The sequence below is a fragment of the Nanorana parkeri genome, unplaced genomic scaffold, assembly GCF_000935625.1.
Source record: "Nanorana parkeri isolate BGI_ZX_2015 unplaced genomic scaffold, ASM93562v1 scaffold582, whole genome shotgun sequence".
Taxonomy (NCBI): domain Eukaryota; kingdom Metazoa; phylum Chordata; class Amphibia; order Anura; family Dicroglossidae; genus Nanorana; species Nanorana parkeri.
The window spans coordinates 255460-274414 of NW_017306850.1; the positions used below are offsets into that span (position 1 = coordinate 255460).

Genomic DNA, 18955 nt, shown 5'->3' on the forward strand with positions numbered 1-18955 from the left:
GAGAGGTTTTCCAACAATGTCAAGCCAGGAGCAGGCCGATGCCATCATCAATCAGTTCATCATTGCTTCCTAGAGCGAAACTAGTATTATGGTAAAATTTTAGTATAGCTGTTTATTAGGTTTATCAAGGATGCATTTTTTTAGGCTCTAGTTGGGAAATAATGCTGATATTCTATATGATACATTATTCACAAGGTATTTATGCAGGAACGACTCCAGTAGTTCTATAAGACATACATGGAAGGCTTGTTCTGAGCAATAAAGCCTTACTGAGCATAAAATGTCAATCACAGCAAGATCAAAAAGAGCCGTCTTAATCTTCCTTCTCTATTTGATCTTCACTGAAACGTCAATTTCCACTGCATCTATTCATGCTGCTCATTTTTTCTTCTTAATTTTTTAAAGCTTGACACCAAAAGAAGACAACATTGTGCATAACATTTTGGAATATATATGAGTGATTGCCCCAGTAAAAGGGAATGAAATCAAAACATATCAGTCTTAACTTCTTTGAATTAAGCGTTTAACGTTAAAGCGGACCTTTACCCATATCTTTAAAATAACAAAAAACCTTTAGAAATGTTTAGTAATGACAATCTACAAACACATACTGTACTTCTAGATAAATGCTGGCTTTGCATTCTTTGCATACCTTATTTCTCTTTTCTTCCCCAGTCTTCTGACAGGGGCCATGTTTACTAAGGGCAGATTACTTGCTCTCCTATTACTTAAAATTAAGTCATTTTGCCTTTTCAAAGCAGGAAGGGAATGCTCTGCCAGTGTAAGTATTTCAAAATCACAGCATTTTACACCTGCCATGTCTTTGTTATTATTAATCATCATACATAGAGGAATGCATTGGTAGAATTTGATTTTTGAGTGTAGTGGTCCGCTGTAATGTTTATGCAGTGCTGTGCTGATTTTGTGCTAGCACAAGATGAACCTAATGTAGCTCTACTTAAAGAGAAAGTAAAAAAAATGCTGGGTGGTGTAGATTTTGAGCAGAAGTCTCTTCTGCCAAAATAATTCTCCCTCTTTTCACCAGCAATTTTTTATCTTTTATGTATACTGTATGCTGCATGTCTCCAAGTATCTTCTGTGGCATGCACAGGAGTTACATCCTCAGTGGCCATCCAATGGCTGAAGAGTAATCACATGGAACCCGGAAGTGGCAGCAGGAGAGAGAAGGGGACTAAATATGAATCTGAAAGTGCTAGAGAAGGAAAAAAGGTAAGGCAAGGTAAGGTAAAAAGTAACAGAGACTGTCACTGTGTTAGCAAGTGGCAGACAGAAGGCATGTGGTACAATTAGGGCTGCAACTAACAGTTATTTTCATAATCAATTAGTTGGATTATTATTTTTTTGATTAATCGGATAAAAAACAAATACCATCTTTTATTTAAAATAAAACACACCAATGCAGTGTTACAAACAAAGTTTACTTCAGAATAAAACGGCATGCACATTTTTGCACTTGCATCGCACTGGAATGTATGGCATTGCAGTACCGCGCGTTCCAGTGCAGGTCATCACATTGCGGGCAGGAGGGGTGTTTGGGATGCCATTGAAATTAATGGCACAGCAACGCACATGCCCGAGCAGAATTTTCAGGTGGAAACCAAAAATTACGCTTGCCACTATAGAAGTGAGTACACCCTTCACATGTTTGTTAATATTTTATTATATTATTTCATGTGACGACGCAGAAGAAATGACACATTGCCACAATGTAAAGTAGTGAGTGTACAGCTTGTATATCAGTGTACATTTGCTGTCCCCTCAAAATAACACAACACACAGCCATTAATGTCTAAACCGCTTGCAACAAAAGTGAGTACATCCCTAAGTGAAAATGTCCAGATTGGGCACAAAGTGTCAATATTTTGTGTGGCCACCATTATTTTCCAGCACTGCCTTAACCTTCTTGGGCATGGAGTTCACCAGAGTTTCACAGGTTGCCACTGGAGTCCTCTTCCACTCCTCCATGACGACATCACAGAGCAGGTAGATGTTAGAGACCTTGCGCTCCTCCACCTTCCGTTTGAGGATGCCCCACAGATGCTCAATAGGGTTTAGGTCTGGAGACATGCTTGGCCAGTCCATCACCTTTACCCTCAGCTTCTTTAGCAAGGCAGTGGTCGTCTTGGAGGTGTGTTTGGGGGTCGTTATCATGTTGGAATACTGGAATTTATTATTATAAAAGCCCCATCATCAGTTTAGAGTTAGCTATGAATATTGGCCCAAGAATTATTGCTCTCACTCCGTAACATGGGTAGCGCAAACATCATACATATCTTCGGGGTGCACCCGACTTGTGTCTTTGTTAATATGTGTGCGTTTGCAGGTTTGGGGGACTTTACATTTTTTTGTGGGGTATCCTCAATTTTATTTAACTTTATTTTATTTTTTTACCTCTGCTATCACATGGAGGGGAAAGGGGGGCGCTCACAAGCCCCCTATTTGATAGCACATTGGATGTGACAGGTTCTCTTTAATGTGACCCTTAGTGACACCTTTCCACTCCACTGGGGAATGACAACTGCCTGCTAAGGCAGCTGAATTTCAACACAGCAGGCAGTGGCTGGGAGCAAAAGACACTATTTTAAATTGCAATAGCAGGCTGGCTACTGCACCTGACCACTGCCTGCTGTCAATCATCAGAGGAGGGAACTGAAGGAGAAAGCAAGTTAAAATAGCCAATAGCAATGCTTCCAGCCGCTGATGGGAGACCTGATGCTTGTTTTCTACAGCCGGCAGAAGAAGGGGCACAGGGGAGCAGCAGAGGCATAGGGGCAACAGCGAAGGCACATGGGCAGCAGCGGAGGAACGGGGGGCACCAGCGGAAGAGCGGGGGATGCACCGCTGTACCTCTGCATTCCCCCACTGGTGCCGGCTGCAGTGGTCTGTGTCCCCTCTGCCGATACAGGCGGGGGGCAGCGGCTGTGGATTCAACTAATCGAACCAACTAATCGATAATCAGAATTATTGACAACGATTCTCATTGATTATAATCGATTTAATCGATTAGTTGTTGCAACCCTAGGTATAATAGCAAATATTGGGAAAAGGTGTAGTAAAGATGGGCATAGGATAGAAGGTGTAGTAGTTACAGGATAGACATAAGAAAATACCGCAGGGGGAGAACGGGCACGTATACAACAGCAACATAAAGGCTCTTTGATAAAAAGAGCCAAAGTGATTTCAGAGAGGTTGATGAGAAGGGAGTAAAAGGGATGATGTATGCTTTTTATATGCTTACTAAACTAAGGGGAAATATTCCCAGCCAACTGAAAATTCCCTTGCAAAGTGAACAGCCTATTTGCCTTAAGTAAATCAGCCCCTCTATTACCTACAGTAAATAACAGGATGCATGAACTTATGTCTTTTGCATACTTTATGGGAAAAAAATGCTTGTAAAATGGTGCAAAACTGTTCATTACAATTGTGTGTAATCGCACAAACATAACATTTCATTCTCTCACAACGTTATTGTGCGATTAAAAATCACCCAGGTACACACAGCCTAATGCTAATTTTTTTTAAACTTTTTTCTTTTGTCAGGCAAAATGAACAGGGTTACTCACAAAAGGGTGAAGAGTTTGGAGAAGCCAGGAGAAGTTAACAATCTAGGCCAAAATAGCTGATTTGGAAAAATTCTCCAATTCAACTCACTTTCCCGTTCAGCTATGTTGTCCTAGATTGTTCACTTCTCCTGCCTTATCCAAACTCTTCACCCTTTTCTGAATAGCCCTGTCAATATTTGGAGCAACTTCTCCAGAGGTGATCGCTGAGAGCTAGGGAAACACTTAAAATTCAATTTGTACACAGAATATACAGAAACCTCTGTTTGTGCAAAGCTTCCTCAGCCCCTTTTTTGAGAGAGGATCAGTGTGGTAAAGACTGAACATTCCTCCTGGAACTGCTGGCTAACAAAAACCAACATCCTAATGCTTATTATGCCCGCTACACATTGACCTGCAATAAAGTTTCACAAAAGACCAGACTGGCTGTACTCCACACCCAGATAATAAATAAAATTAGCTGGCAAATGCTTCATGTTTCTCAATGGGAGGCCCCACTTGAATCCCCAAGACCCAACTGAGTTCCGACAATAGAGACATTCCCATACTCCCAAATGAATCAGTTACTATACTGGTGCAAAATATGTTAGTAGCTATGTAAAAGAGTCTGATTAGGCTACTATGAGGGCTGCAAATTAATTACCTACCGCCAACTGGTGTTCTTTTGCTGCTGATCAGTAATTGCATTAAGTAAAATGTAAACACATAAAACTTACTGACGAAGTGTTTGATAGCCATTTTCCTTGTATTGTAGTTCTTGCTGCATATAGACTACTTCTCTCTTCAGTTTGTTTACCTGCATTTGGGTATGTCATAAAGTGTCAAAAATGGTTTAACTTATCTGTTAGCAAAAACCAACATAAGGAATACAGTCATTTTATTGGAGGATCTGTGAGGTATTTACTGTACCTTGGAAGTTAATCTTATATTCCAAAATAATATATGCAAAATAAATACAGGAACACAAATGTTTTGCTTTTTATTCTTATTTTAGGCGTAAACAACCTCAGGAAGACTATTTGTGAACTCATGTGTTGTAAAGTAGCCACTACTCCAAGCTTGCTCTCATGATGGACTACAATTTCACGTTTAGATTACTAATTTGTATTAAGATTGTAGACTGTCACAGAAGTGAGCTTGGAATGGTGGCTACTTTATAACACACACACACAGGGACCATGGGGAACAAAAGTAGCCACCCTCCAGAAGGAAGTACAGTGTCATCATGAATTCAGAGATGATTTCAGGATCTACAGCTGAGTGATACACACATGAGGCCTTGTTCACACCAAATGCGTTCCAGGAGCAGAGCAGAGCAGTTACAGACCGTATCAAAACTGCGTCCAATGTATTCCAATGGTATTTTGGCCTCTAGTTCACACCGCAGCGTTCAGTTCCAGAGCATGTAAAAAAAACTGCAGCAAGCCCTATTCTACCTCCTCTGGAATGCATCAAAAACACATGCAAACGCCCTGGAACGCACTGAAAGCCCAATTTAAACGTAAAAAAAAATGTGTTTTTTTTAACCAAAAACGGCCGGGAACGCATCAAAAACACGGTAAGAAACATGGCAAAACCCACTTCACTGTGTGTGCAGAAACTCATGCAGATCTGGTCTGCATTTGGTGTGAACAAGCCCTATGATACATGTTTGTTAAAGGGTGCTTGATTGCATTTTTAAAATGTAACTCCTAAATTTAGTGTCACTTTAATTTGTGAATTATGAGTTTGTGGAGTACTGAATCAAATGCTTTAGCAAACTTTAGACACACTTTGTCTGCTGGCCTACCTCTGTCTGAATTATTGCTCCAATCCTCATAGAATGTTAATAGGCTGGTTTGACAAGAATGGTAAAATCATAAATCCATGCTGGTTGGTATTTATTATTATTATTATACAGGATTTATATAGCGCCAACAGTTTGGACAGCGCTTTACAATATAGGGCAGACATTTCAATCACAATACAATTCAAGACAAGATGGTAAGGAGGGCCCTGCCCCTGAGGGATTATTTATGGCACCATTATGGCACAGGCAAATTCTTGTATATAGTCCCCTATCATTCCTTCCAATACCTTGCATACCACTGATGTTCGGCTGACTGGGCTATAGTTATCTGGCCCCATTTGTGAATATCCATACCACATTCGCTTTTCACCAATTGATCTGTACCATTCCAGTCATTACGACTTCCTTAAAAATTAGGAACAATGATCAGGCTATCACTTGTTTAAGCTCTTTGAGCATTCACGGGTGTAAGCCATCTGGTCCTGCAGATTTGTTCTCATTCAGTTTTCTAGTTTCTGTCAGACACCAAGGTGCCTTCAGTACACGGTTTTTAGCATTACTGTTTTATTTTTTCATTAACCCTGTCCTTTCATCTGTAAAAACTGAAGATAAGAATGTATTTAATACATCTGCCTTCTCCCTGTTACTTTACTTGTAGCCAACTTTCCCTGTTAATTTGTTATGGGGCCTATGTCATTTGATCTTACCTTTTTACCTGTCACAGGTCGGCTCTATTGATCACGAAGTCAGCGCACACATACCACCGATCGCTGACTTCCCAATCCTTTCCCTGCAGAGCGGTGACTGACGCAGGGATTCCCCACCCCCCGCTCTGTTTCTCTAGGGCTGACTGAAGGAACAGATGGGGGAGGGGTGGACACAGCTGGCTCTGCTTCTAGATGTCAACAGTATTGTTGGGATCCGCAGCCCTGCGCTCTCAGCATATAGAGGGCATTAGCCCGCTATATACTGGGTTTTGGGTCACAGGAGGACATTAGTATATGTCCTCCTGTGACCCTGAAGAGAACTATGGCCAAAAGGGTTAGGTCATATTTCTCCTTTAAATAAGAGTTTTGTGCAGACTGACCATATTCTGCAGGTAACCAAGTTAAATAAATACCCAATATTCAGAGACCTAAGCCTCAAGGGATTTGGAAACAGATTCTATATATTTCCTGTGAAATAATGCCTTATTAATAGTACTAAGAGTATAATTTTGTAACACTGGTTTGTGCTCAGTTTAGATGATCAAATCAAGAGAATATAATACAAACATTTACCTAAGCTTGACTGCTTAAATGCTCGTAACAAAAACACACATAAAAATACTCCTTTACAAATTAGCCCTACTTATTTTAACTGTACAGTAAATGTATCAGTTTAAAATGGTCATAGACTTAAAAAAAAAAAATATATATATACATGGACATACCCTGGACTTTGCAGTAGTAATTTCAGCTTTCAGAATTTCAGGATCATATTTAGAATTAGAAGAGGAACTTGAAGCCACTAAAATAAAAGGGGAAAAAATCCACATAAGTTCAGGTACATAAAAAATTAACTGTTTAGTGTTAACAGACTGCTGACTCCTGATGGCGGTTGGGCGTTAAACAACAAAAAGTTTCAACACCTTAAACATCTGTAAAAAATAGGTCAAGGCAACTGGACTTTCTGTATTTTCTTGAAGACGTTCCACTGGTCATCTAACCAGCTTTCTCAATTCAGAATGACTTGTATTATAGCCACCCAATCACTTGTATGGTGCTGGGGAGTGTGCATCCCCCCTCCTCTGCTGCCAGCTCTCTTGGTCTCCGCTGTCCCCCATTCCGGCCAGGGACTGGCACGGCGGGTCTCTGCCGCTTGATGAGAGGCAGATCAGCACACTTTTACCAACTGATCTCCCCTCCAAACACTGAACCTGCAAGCGATGCCTATTGCATCGCTTCCAGTTTCAGCCTGTCATTTCTCCAGCTGCTTTAGATCTCTGCTTTACCAGCTGCTTTGAGATCCTGAGGTGACATTATGGGTCTAAAAGGCCGCTAATGTTTTCATCAAGAGGACCTCTCACATCCTATTTGCTATCACATAGGGAGCTTGTCAAAAAATACATTTCAGTGCAGCATTGCATGACTGAATAAATGCTAGTCACAGTACTTCAGCGCTAAATACTGAAAAATGGCTTGGACGGGAAGGGGATTTAACATCCAGGTCTTCAAGAAGCTTATTTACAAGTGAGAAATTATAAAAAAAATTGTAATGAAAGAAATAAATGTTTTATGGGGTTTATAAATCCATCTTTCAAACATAACTTCAAAGCATGCATTTTAATTTCATATACCAGGGGTTTGGAATTCCTATCGCCTGACGCCCGGGACATGCAGTTTCGGGCGCCGGGCGAGTAGTTTGTTTGTACACTTAGCCCCGCTCCGGACAAGCAGAGCCAAGTGTACAGTGTGGAGCCGCCGCTCGTATTCAAGTGATCTGGTCACCTGTATGAAACGAGAGGGGCTATTCTGTCCACACACCTCTAGCGGACCCGAAACCACGGAACATGAGCTCACCATAGAGCAGACGAAAAAACTGAGGTTTTTCGTCTGCTCTGTGTTATCACTGAGACAGGGTGCGCTGTGATCACAGCGCCACCTGTCCCAGCTGTCAGGAACTACACAGAACATCAGTTCTGTGTTGGAGGGCAGGTTCCATAAAAAGAACCTGTCACCTCCAAACTATCACTTAGAGGATTTTAAATCCCTGTGTGATAGGAATAAAATGAGGTGGGGGGGGAGGGGAGGTTTAAAAAGTTATGAAAAGGTACAAAATAATATTTAAAAAAAAGTGACAATGTAAAAAAAAAACCCCCGCTATCTGCATGCGAATAAACGCACGCATAGGACATTGTGTGTGCGTTGAGTGCTGCCCCCATTTCACTTTGCCGTATTGTGGTAGCAAGGCAGCAGAACTCTCCCACACGCACAATGTGCATTAAAGGGCAAGTTCACTTTCCCAATGGCGGACCCGAGACCACGGAACATGAGGTCACCATAGAGCAGACGAAAAACGTCCATTTTGCGTCTGCTCTGTGTTATCACTGAGACCGTGGCACTGTGATCACAGCGCCACCTGTCTCAGCTGTCAGGAACAGCACATCAGTTCTGTGATGGAGGGCAGGTTCCATAAAGAGAACCTGTCACCTCCAAACTATCACTTAGAGGATTTTAAATCCCCATGTGATAGGAATAAAATTAGGTGGGGGGGGAAGTAAAAAATAAAAAAAAGGTTATGAAAAAGTAAAAAATTATTATATTAAAAAAAAGTGACAATGTAAAAAATAAAAAAAATGAAAACCAACCCCGATGCCCCCGCCATCTGCATGCAAATAAACGCACGCATAGGACATTGTGTGTGTGCGTTGAGTGCTGCCGCCATTTCACTGTGCCATATTGTGGTAGCGAGGCAGCAGAACTCTCTTACACGCACAATGTGCATTAAAGGGCAAGTTCACTTTCCCAGGTAATATGGGAAAATGGAATTACCCGATCAAATCTGGCCCCCGTCTCTCCCAAAACTCCCTATCCCCCGGCTATACTTACCTTTCGCCAAACAGTCCTTACCCTCCGCCGGTACAGGTGACCAATGAGAAGCGCTATTTAGCACAGACCAATACAGTTTTGATTAGGGATGCACAGATACAGAGTATTTGGGCAAGTACTTGTACTCGGCCAAATGCTCGATATCTTCTCCAATACCGGAACTTCTGGTCAGAGGAAGATTTTCCTCTGACCGGCAGTGCCGTAGGGGAACATGGTGCCAGCTTCCCAGCCAATCAGCATCGAGCCGGCTTCCTGGCCAATCAGGTCATTACTCGCTGCCCGCTTTCCTGATTGGCCAGGAAGCTGGCTCAAAGCCAATTGGCCGGGAAACCGGCTTCCAAGCCATTCACAATCAAGCTGGCCAAACAACATGGAGTCGGCTTCCCTGGAAGTCAGGAAGCCGGGTAGCATCTCATTACCCGCTGCCCGGCTTCCTGATTGCCCGGGAAGCCTGCTCCATGCAAACGGAAGCACAGATACTCGGTGAGTACCGAAAGCAAAATATCGGTACAAAAGCCGCTATTGGTGCATCCCTAGTTTTAATTAAAACTATTTTTTTTTGTATCAGGACAAATAGATTGTTATGAAGTAAAAGTAGGTTTGGCCCCCACTTTAGCCCTTGGACAAGTAGTTTTTTCAAAAATTTCCACACCCCTGTATACAAATTAAATTAACAGCCAAGTATGATGGTTTTTACAAATATTTGTGGAGGTGGCTCCTTTAAATTGTACCCAATTTATCTCATTAACGACTGCATATTTCAGTAATGAAGTTGAAAATGCAGGCTATAAAGAAAACAGTTCGCGGAACAGAGGACCGTTTCAGGCCCAGCGGCGGTGACAGCGGTTACACAGGGAAGTGTGTGAGGGGAGAGAAAAAGGTACTGGGAGGTGTTCACCGTAATGCACAGAATGCATTAAGATAAAAACACCCAGGCTTTAATACTACTTTAAGCCACTTTATGATTGTGCAAAATGTATATGCAAAATATACAATTATTTCATGCAAAAATCAGAATTTCTTTAAAAGTAATAAACTTATACGATCACTTATACGATAGAACTGCTAAGGGAATGTGGGCGCTGTTTATTAGTGGACTGTTTAGGGAAGAGGGGGTACTGGAGGGCCAGGGCTTTGCGTGAGACAGCTATTATCGACTCTCCTGTGTGCTATCAATGCAGGGCATTAAAACCATTGTACCAGCACGGTGTATGGAGGCTGAGCGCTCAGGTTTTACTAGGAGCACGCAATGTCACATGTAGCATTATTATTGGCCAAATACTTACAACTTGGTTGAGATCCAAGCTTATGTTTCCAAAAATCGTGCAGCTGCCTGTATTCTTGCTGGGCGAGTTCAAGCCTTTGCTGTTTGACTTGGTAAATCTCTTTTTGAGCATCTAGAGCTTCCTGAGCAAGCACCAGATAGTCCTTTAACATGTGCTCCTGTTGTCTTCTCCATTGCACTCGAGGATCTTCTATCTGTGTGGTTTCTGCAATGAAATGGGCAAACATCCTGGATATTAAATACTGTAGACTTTCCAAGAGAGAATTATCCAATAACTGTAGCACTTTTCCATACAGAAAAATAGGACAGCATTAAAATCTGCGCTCTGCACTCTATCCAAAATGACAAAAAATAATGTTTTGGGTAGAGTTACACTTTGTACAGAATATAGTGCATTTCTGGCTGACATTAATGCCAGCCCCTTAGTGGATTGACACTATTAAACATATCATATTAGTAATGGAAAGCAAAATAATTGCACGGATTGACTTTTGTTATATAATCTATGTTACACAACACATCTGAACTGAGCACTTTTCAGCAGATCCTAGTTTACCAATAACCTAGAAGACCCACCTCTTTTTTCATGTTGCAACAGACACAGAGGAAGCAAAAGTTTGCAAATGTTGTTAGAAATTTAGCCTGGTAAAAATGATGCAACTGTAAACCCAATTACTAATATGTCTCTAAAACTAACATGTCAAAATGGATTTCAAAAGTAATTTTTTATATTTTTATATCTGCAGCTGTCATTGCTTTCTGGATAGGATGACAATGTCCAGTCACTGTTTCGCAATTGTGCTCTTGCGTTACCATCACACTTTTAGTTTTTAAAAGAGAATACAAGCAGCCATTTAAATACATACTACATAGGCATGGATCACTGACACCCACCCCGAGAAATGCCATGCAGCAATCGCTGTAGTGCATGCACGTATTCAGGAAGTCGTTGCAGAGTCTATAGCAGATTAGGAGCAATTAAATGCAACAAAGAAAAAAAAAGTATGGCAACTGTTTATGATATCCTAAATAAACTGTACAGCGCTATAAACCAATGTGTAAAGATAATAAATCCAAAAGTTCAAAACAATCAGTCCACAGCAAAAGTCCAATCCTTATTAGTGAAAATGTGAACAACTTTTTCAAGTGAAAAAAAGGGAAAAAGAAAAAACAACTTTCTCCAAGTCCAATAAAGTGCAGATGCAAAAAATTAAATGTCAAACTAATCAGTGTTCCAATCTGATGGTGCTCCTCCGTGCAATCAAAAAGACACCCACACCCCCCCCACAAAGAATTTCTGAATGTTATTAAAAAAATCAAGGAAAGCGTCAGCGTCCTCCCCCTTCGTAATTTGCTCCTTCCACCACGCTCATTACCGATATTCCATGATATTGAAAAGGCAAAAAGGAAACCCTCATGGTGCAGTATTAAACATTTTATTCCGAATAAAATTTTTAATACTGCACCATGAGGGTTTCCTTGGTTTTTAGATTTAATTTGTTGCATCTGGACTTTATTGGACTTGGAGAAAGTTATTTTTTTTCTGTTTCCCTTTTTTTCACTTGAAAAAGTAATTCACATTTTCACTAATAAGGATTGGACTTTTGCTGTGGACTGATTGTTTGGATATTAACTTTTGGATTTATTATCTTTACACATTTCCCTGGTTCCCAATAATTTAAATTTTGATTTGTAACTTTTTTTCGGGTCCATGTGCAACAAAACACAATGGCATAATGTATTGCTAGCGACATGCTACTTTAATTTTTTCTAAAAATGTAACGTAAAGATTATGGTGTGATAGTAACAAAATGTAAACAAATTCACAGCTGTTTACCGTTTGTAGAGCCGCCTTCATGCTCTCTCAAAGAAGTGATTTTAACACCACTATGAGCTGGCAAAGTATTTAAAGTTTTGCTTAAGGACACTTTTTGGTATTGTAGTTTGTCACCTTTTAATGGGCACATGCAATTTTAAGTCTTGACATATTTTGTATCTATTTACTTGACTCCGTTTCATCTTTTATATTTTACAGAAAATGTGGAGATTTTATTGTGTTTGTGTGCACAAAAATTAGAGTGTATTTTTTACTTAAAATTAAGGATTTGATGAACAGCTGCACGAATATTGTGCGGCATAAAACATTGCAATGACCAACATTCTATTCTATGGGTTCTCTGCTTTCAGAAAATATATAGAGGGTTATTCACAAAAGGGTGAAGAGTTTGAAGAAAGCAAGAGAGGGGAACCATGTGGCCTGAATAATAATAATAGTAATAATAATGATAAATAAAAATACTTCTAATTAGTATCAGCATTTCTCAAATTAGATTAAATTTTCTTAGCTTTTACCCTATTGGTGGGATATGGTCTCTTCTGGTTTGATAAAAAAGTTCTCAACAAGACATAAACTAATGTAAAATCTACAAAAGGGACACATGGGAGCTATATACTATATTTATATTTTGAGAGAGTAAAAAAATAAAGTAATAAAAGCTAGACACTTGTAAGCATTTTAGTGCCCCACTGGGTAATTCAATCTGCTTAATTAGACAATTATATAAGCATGATAGAGGTACCTCACTTAAAATAATGAAAATATTTTTTATACATGTAACGAATATCTAAACCCAAGAATAAACAATTTATACATTTAGCTTACTAGTTCTTAGATGGGGTGGCTGCATCAGTTTTCCTATTTTTGGCTGAATTTGGCTTTTCCCCTTTATTTTCTGTTATCTGTTAATCCTGCCAGAAGTACAGTCCTGTCCTATGGTGACAATTCTCATTCACTGTACTGTACCTATGCAGAAGCAGCATTACCACCATAGGCTGCTTTCCTGATTTAGACTACAAACACCTCCGCCCTCTCCAAAACACAGAGAGAGGTGTTCTGTAGTTTTGTAGGAAGTCCAATAACATTTTTTGAGATTCAGTTCACAGGAAGTTACCAGCATACACAATTTGTGGCATGATCAACAGGTATTTTTTTTGCATCTATAAAAAATAATGCAGCCTCCTGAAGTAGATATACTTTTTTTTTTAATTAGGATTCACACAAGCTAAATAAAACATTTTTGGTGATGATTTATTACATTATAGATGTATTACATTAGAATACAGATTTGTAAAAGAAAAAAAATGCCATGCTGACTTCTAAAATTCCATGCAGAAGATACAAAATGAAACTTATCACAAGCTGTTTTAACAATATTGCATTCATTTTATACATTTATAATGTATTGGTTTCAGCCATGATTCTCCATTATTGGCAAGAACATTAAAGGTGCATTCAACAAGCTTCCTTGTTCTACTGAGACCTCTGTGAGAGAATGGCTTCATTAAATGCTCTCCTATTGTAAAGGCATCATCTGCCACAGTACATAGGATGCATTTGGAGAATCAGAGCCAGGTAAAGGGCTGTCTTCTGGCAAATTGAGACACCCATTTTGACAGCACTGTCCAAATTGACAGTGTTGCTGTTACAATGTTCATAACTTCCATCAGCAACGACCAAAAGCACAATAGAAAAATATTTTGTAAATAAAATACTGTCTACCACTGGCAACTGGTTTAATCCTTCTAATACGGTTCCTGTCACCAAAACAATCAAACATGTTTTTTTTTGCTAAAATTCTTTTGCTATCACCTTCCCTTGTGCCTTGGTAGGGAGGTTTCTTCTAGAATCCACCATATGGCAGCACAGGTATCACTAATAATCTGGCTCATTGTTTGCTTTTACATATTCATTTCAAAATGCAGCTAGCTGTATGAGTTTCCAGTAGCCGGACATCTGATATAATTGAATATGTTCTCTCAGTATCAGTATTGAAGACACAATGGAGAACAAAAATACATAGTTATGGTATTTCTTCATTACCATCACCCTATCATAATCATGGTCCCAGAAAAATCAATCTGAGCACTTTACCAACAACCCAATTTCATATTGGGTCTATAGTATCCTCCCTAGAAATATCTTCAGTCTTTAGGGGAAACAGTTTTGAGCCTATAGATCCCACTGAACTTGATTCTTGATTCTATGATATTAACTTTTCTAATTTAAATTTACCTAGATTAATGTTAAACAGATTTGTGAAATGCTGTTTTTTTTCAAAAACAACGTTTATATTTAAAATGCTGACATGATAAGGTAGTGCATGTTGAGTTTGAATGTTTCATTTATTTTAGTTCCAGTAAAATCTATGGGGATTGTGTGAGCAGGCATTAACAGTCTTAAGAACATATTGGTCATAGGATGTCAACCTTGCAGCAGACTGCCATTCTAAAGATGGTCCTATTAAGTATGTAATTGCGGTAAGGAAGGGAGCACTTGGAGGATTCTATTCTGGAAGTGCAATGCATTTCCAAGAGCAATAATTATTTAAAGTAGAACTATGGGTAAAATCAAAGGTGACAAATATGCTGCAATCTGTCAATAGCATTAACACAGCAATTTTTGATGCCCACCTGTAATGTTTTATTACATCTCAATCCTGCCAGTAGTGTCATTATTTTTCCACTTCCATTAACAGTGACAATGTTACTTGTTCTAGTCTTAGGTGGATATTTAGTTTTAAGTGGAAAACTATTTAAAGCTCAACTAGAACTTAATCATATTACTTTACCTTCCTTCTCTGCAGGTCTGTCACTATTAAAGCACACCACTATTATCCCTATGTTTCACTATGGTGGACTATGTGTGCCACTATTAACCCCTTCATGACTGAGCTTGTTTTTGGTTTCTGTATGAATTTAATTCTATTTAGCATGCCATAACATTCCTCACGTTTCTACATGGTGCACCACTATTAAAGCCGTACATTTTATTTTATTTAGCACACGGATATTTTTCCCTTTTTTCGCCCTGCCACTGGTAAAAATCTTCAAATTGATTTTTTTTTACCAACATAATTATTTAGAAACATTCAGATAAAGACAATCTTTACCGTTTCAATTTTTCTGCCCACCATTAGTATGTATCACATTTCATGATTACTAAAAATAACTTGGATAGAGGAGCTTGGGGAGATTGTTAAAAAAAATAATCCACCCTGGATGTCCAGTATGCTAGGTACACCACTGAGTTACAGCAACGGTTTTTTAGTTTTGTAAAGTGGTTTAAGCCATATGAATAAAAACTGAAGGTAAGATCACCCACCAGTATTGTAGAGAGCAACCATTAATGTGCATTATCACAACACGCTGCTGTGTATGAGCCCTAAATGTCATTAATGTGTTGCTTTGCTGCTGCTACCACTCTGAAAAGCCAGATTTTGAAGACTTGAGTGGCAAGGATTTATTTAGTTGCATCTTCGGCCAAACCATTTATATTTTAATTTTGGAGTAGAATAGGGGATCTTTAGTATTCCGGTCCTGTTTTGTTTATGCTTTTGCTTCACTGTATATCTGAAGTCTGGGGATTCACTGCCAAAAACCCCCCAAAAACAATGCAAGTAAAGTATCGCAAGCAAGTAATATATTGCAAGCTTATTAAGTGTGTTTGTATGTGTGTGTATGTATATGTGTGTGTATGTCTATATATATATATATATATAAATACAGAGTGTTCCTGTCAATTGTACCAATTGTGTCAATTGTGGATATATTATGAGCTACTATGTCCACAATCGTGAATGAACAGGAAGTGATGCATAGCACTTCCTGTTCATTGATAATTGGGAACACAGTAAATATACTATGTCCTCAATTATATACAAGTACTCAGCTATCAGCTGATCCCTGAGTGCTTATAAGCGCTCTCAATCCTGACTCCTGGGTGTCACATGAGGCTGAGCCGGCGGTGCAAGAGAAGAGCTCAGCCTTCTGTGACACGTCTGACAGCGGAGTCCTCCCAGCGCCACCAGCTTGGCCTACCGTGACAGCCATCTCCTCCGCCACATCGCTCTCCATCCTGAGCGTTTCCCTGTGACGGGAGGCCGAGCGGACCACTGCAGGAGGAGAGCTCGGCCTCCTATGACAGCGCTCTCCTCCTGGCAGGTAGCGACCTAAGAGATCCGAAAGCGAGATACCAAGGGATAATCCAAAGGAGTAGTCGAGCAAGATCCGAGGTCGAGGCGGGTAGCAAAGGGTCAGAGACGGTGGCCGGTCCAAGGTCGGTACACGGGAAGTCAGCAGGAAGTTCAGTAAACGAGTAGCAAAGCAAATAGGATGCTTTGTGTGTCACACCATAAGGTGGAATAACTCAGCACTGAGCCAGGGCTCTGACCAAGTTTTTATAGCCAGGGGATGTGGGTCCGCCCCTTCCTGAGGGCCAATGGCAGGCGAAAGGTGTGTGTGGGCTGGGGATCCTCCCCCAGCAAAGCCCCCATCTGAAGCCTAAACAGGCGCATGCGTGTTGCGCGCACGTCCCCGGGCTGCGTGCGCAGCCTGTGTAATGCGCAGTAGCTGCCGGGGGTCCGTGGGTCTGCTAGGTGGAAGGGAGGTCTGTACCCTACGTCGTACCCTCTGGCCTCGGGGGGAGGTGATGTCCCTGGCTTCCTGACACACTCAGGCTCCTGACAGTTTCTCTCCTCCCTGCTGGACGCTGCTCTGTGTCAGAGGGGACACAGAGCACTGCCCAGTGGGCAGGAAGGCAACTATGGATGCACCACAATTTCGGCCGAAATATGGTACTTTCGACATTTTGACCAAAGTATGTTTCGGAGGCCGAAATTTCGATGCATCCCAAATATATATTTATTTTCCATGAAAAACACTTGCTTTAATGTGATAATCTTTAACCCCTTGCCATCCGCCCATTGTAAAAATAGGGGCGGACAGCAGATGCTTCCCGACGGGTAGATGTATATGTACGTGATCGCGCACACAGGCAGAAACCCACTGGCAATTTGAACAGCCATTACCGGCTGTTACATACAAGCGTTCGGCTGTCCCTACAGCGCTGAGTAAAGGAACGGACGGGGGAGGGGGCGGGTACAGCTGGCTTTGCCTCTAGATAGGCAGAGCCAGCTGTCACTCACGCAGCTGGGTGGATCTCAACATTAATGTCGGGATCCGTCCCGGCTGCAGCGGTCTCAGTATACCGCGAACAACATCCAAAACCGGCCTCTGGACTCTTGCTGCAAAGGGATATGCCCGAAAACCCTTCTGTCATCTCCAATGTTATCTTATTTCTGTAATCTTATTTCAAGCCATAATAGCAAGGAAGAGGATGACCAAGCTCATAGAAAATAAAGCCATTACTATCCAACTAGCTCTCACCACTTAACACAAAAACTCACTAAATATGGACAGGAAATTACCTTATTAAATCAACATCCATTTTCTTTTAATGGAAAAAAAAAGAATTACAAAAACAATTTTCACTGCGTGTTGAATTAACCACTGCTTCATAGCTGAAAATTCGTAATCTAAACGCATTTTCTAACACAAACTGTACTGATTTTACATAAAGCCTCTCGTCTTTCATCCTATAATTGTCACTGATGTATAGAGCATTCCCACTGGAGAGATTTGCCCTATTTTTCCTGGTGGCTAGTGTAACTGTGGCAAAAAGTTATGAGAAATCCAGTACCTGGGGGGGTACCACAACTTAGAGTGAGCCCAGTGCAGCCGTTGGCAACATGCAGAGTGGCAGTGGTGAGCAAGGTGCTATAAAGCTCTTTCCATTCCAGCACTCAGCACTGAAAGAATCCAGTACTGTCAGGTGGTGTGATTTCCACCAAACAGTTGAACTATAGTCCAGTCTCGACAGGGACACTGGAGCTTGTGTTCAGGCAAGTACATCGAACACCAGTGGTGGGGGAGGGTGAGATTGTTACAGCCAGCCACTGATCACCAACGCTGGGGAAAGTAAGATATTTTTACTACCAGCCAATGACCACCAATGAAGAGGAAATTATTGCAGCTGCTTATAACCATGCGGCGGTTACTATTACTGCCAATTACACAATTGCTGGGGCTTATTTTTCTCCACACAAGAGATGCTCTGTGAAATAACACGGCCACACTTCTAGTTTTACTGCAGCCTGCGAGTTATGCGCACCACATTGTTCTTAATACTTTCAAGGCCTCCTATTTTCATATGTTGCTAACAATGTAGGAGATAGTCTCTGAGCTCCAGCAAGTAGGGCAAATTGATTTGTTAAGATCAATATTTGTTAAGAACTGTACTAACAGCTACTGCTATGCACCAGCTAATTCTACTCCCTAGCAATCATGATGTTTAATTTTATGATTACTGAAAATAATTTTGATGCTCGGAGGGGATTTTATAAATAATTACCCTCCCCTGGGCCAGATATGCCACTGGGGAAATCCACAATTTAACAATTGTCACAGAGACTAGAAGGGATATTTTTTAATGGTGGCACCTGTCTAAGTGGGGAACCTCCTTTCACTTTGGAAAGATTTCCTCTCATTGTCTGTTGTTGTGACAGAAAGGGAAATCCCCCAAACATAACACAGACATTAAAAAAAAGAAAAAAAAAGACAGGTTTTAGCCATTCCTTGAACTAAAAAACAAAAATTATTAAGGCTTTTAATAAATTGAAAACTCAAAATAGTTTGCCTAGCTGATACCTTTATTATACATTTAAATTTGACATATTAGGCACATTATATACCCCCCTTATTTTAATGTATGCTTACACAGGTCTGACAGTGGGCATATACAGACATCAAAACATCAAAACATGATTATTACAAAACACAAAAATATTGTGGTATGGAATGCACAGCAGAATAC

General features: G+C 40.4%; 1 protein-coding gene across 2 annotated transcripts in view; it reads right to left on the minus strand.

The window, feature by feature from the left end:
- The window catches only part of WWC1 (WW and C2 domain containing 1), a 134647-nt gene that overhangs the window by 64917 nt on the left and 50775 nt on the right, over window positions 1-18955 (minus strand). For both annotated transcript variants that reach the window (XM_018562542.1, XM_018562543.1), the window contains exons 3-5: window positions 10247-10450; window positions 6803-6879; window positions 4298-4377 (exon numbers count right to left, since the gene is read on the minus strand). In XM_018562542.1, the coding sequence (XP_018418044.1) occupies window positions 4298-4377; window positions 6803-6879; window positions 10247-10450 (361 nt within the window). The remainder of the gene's footprint in view (window positions 1-4297; window positions 4378-6802; window positions 6880-10246; window positions 10451-18955) is intronic.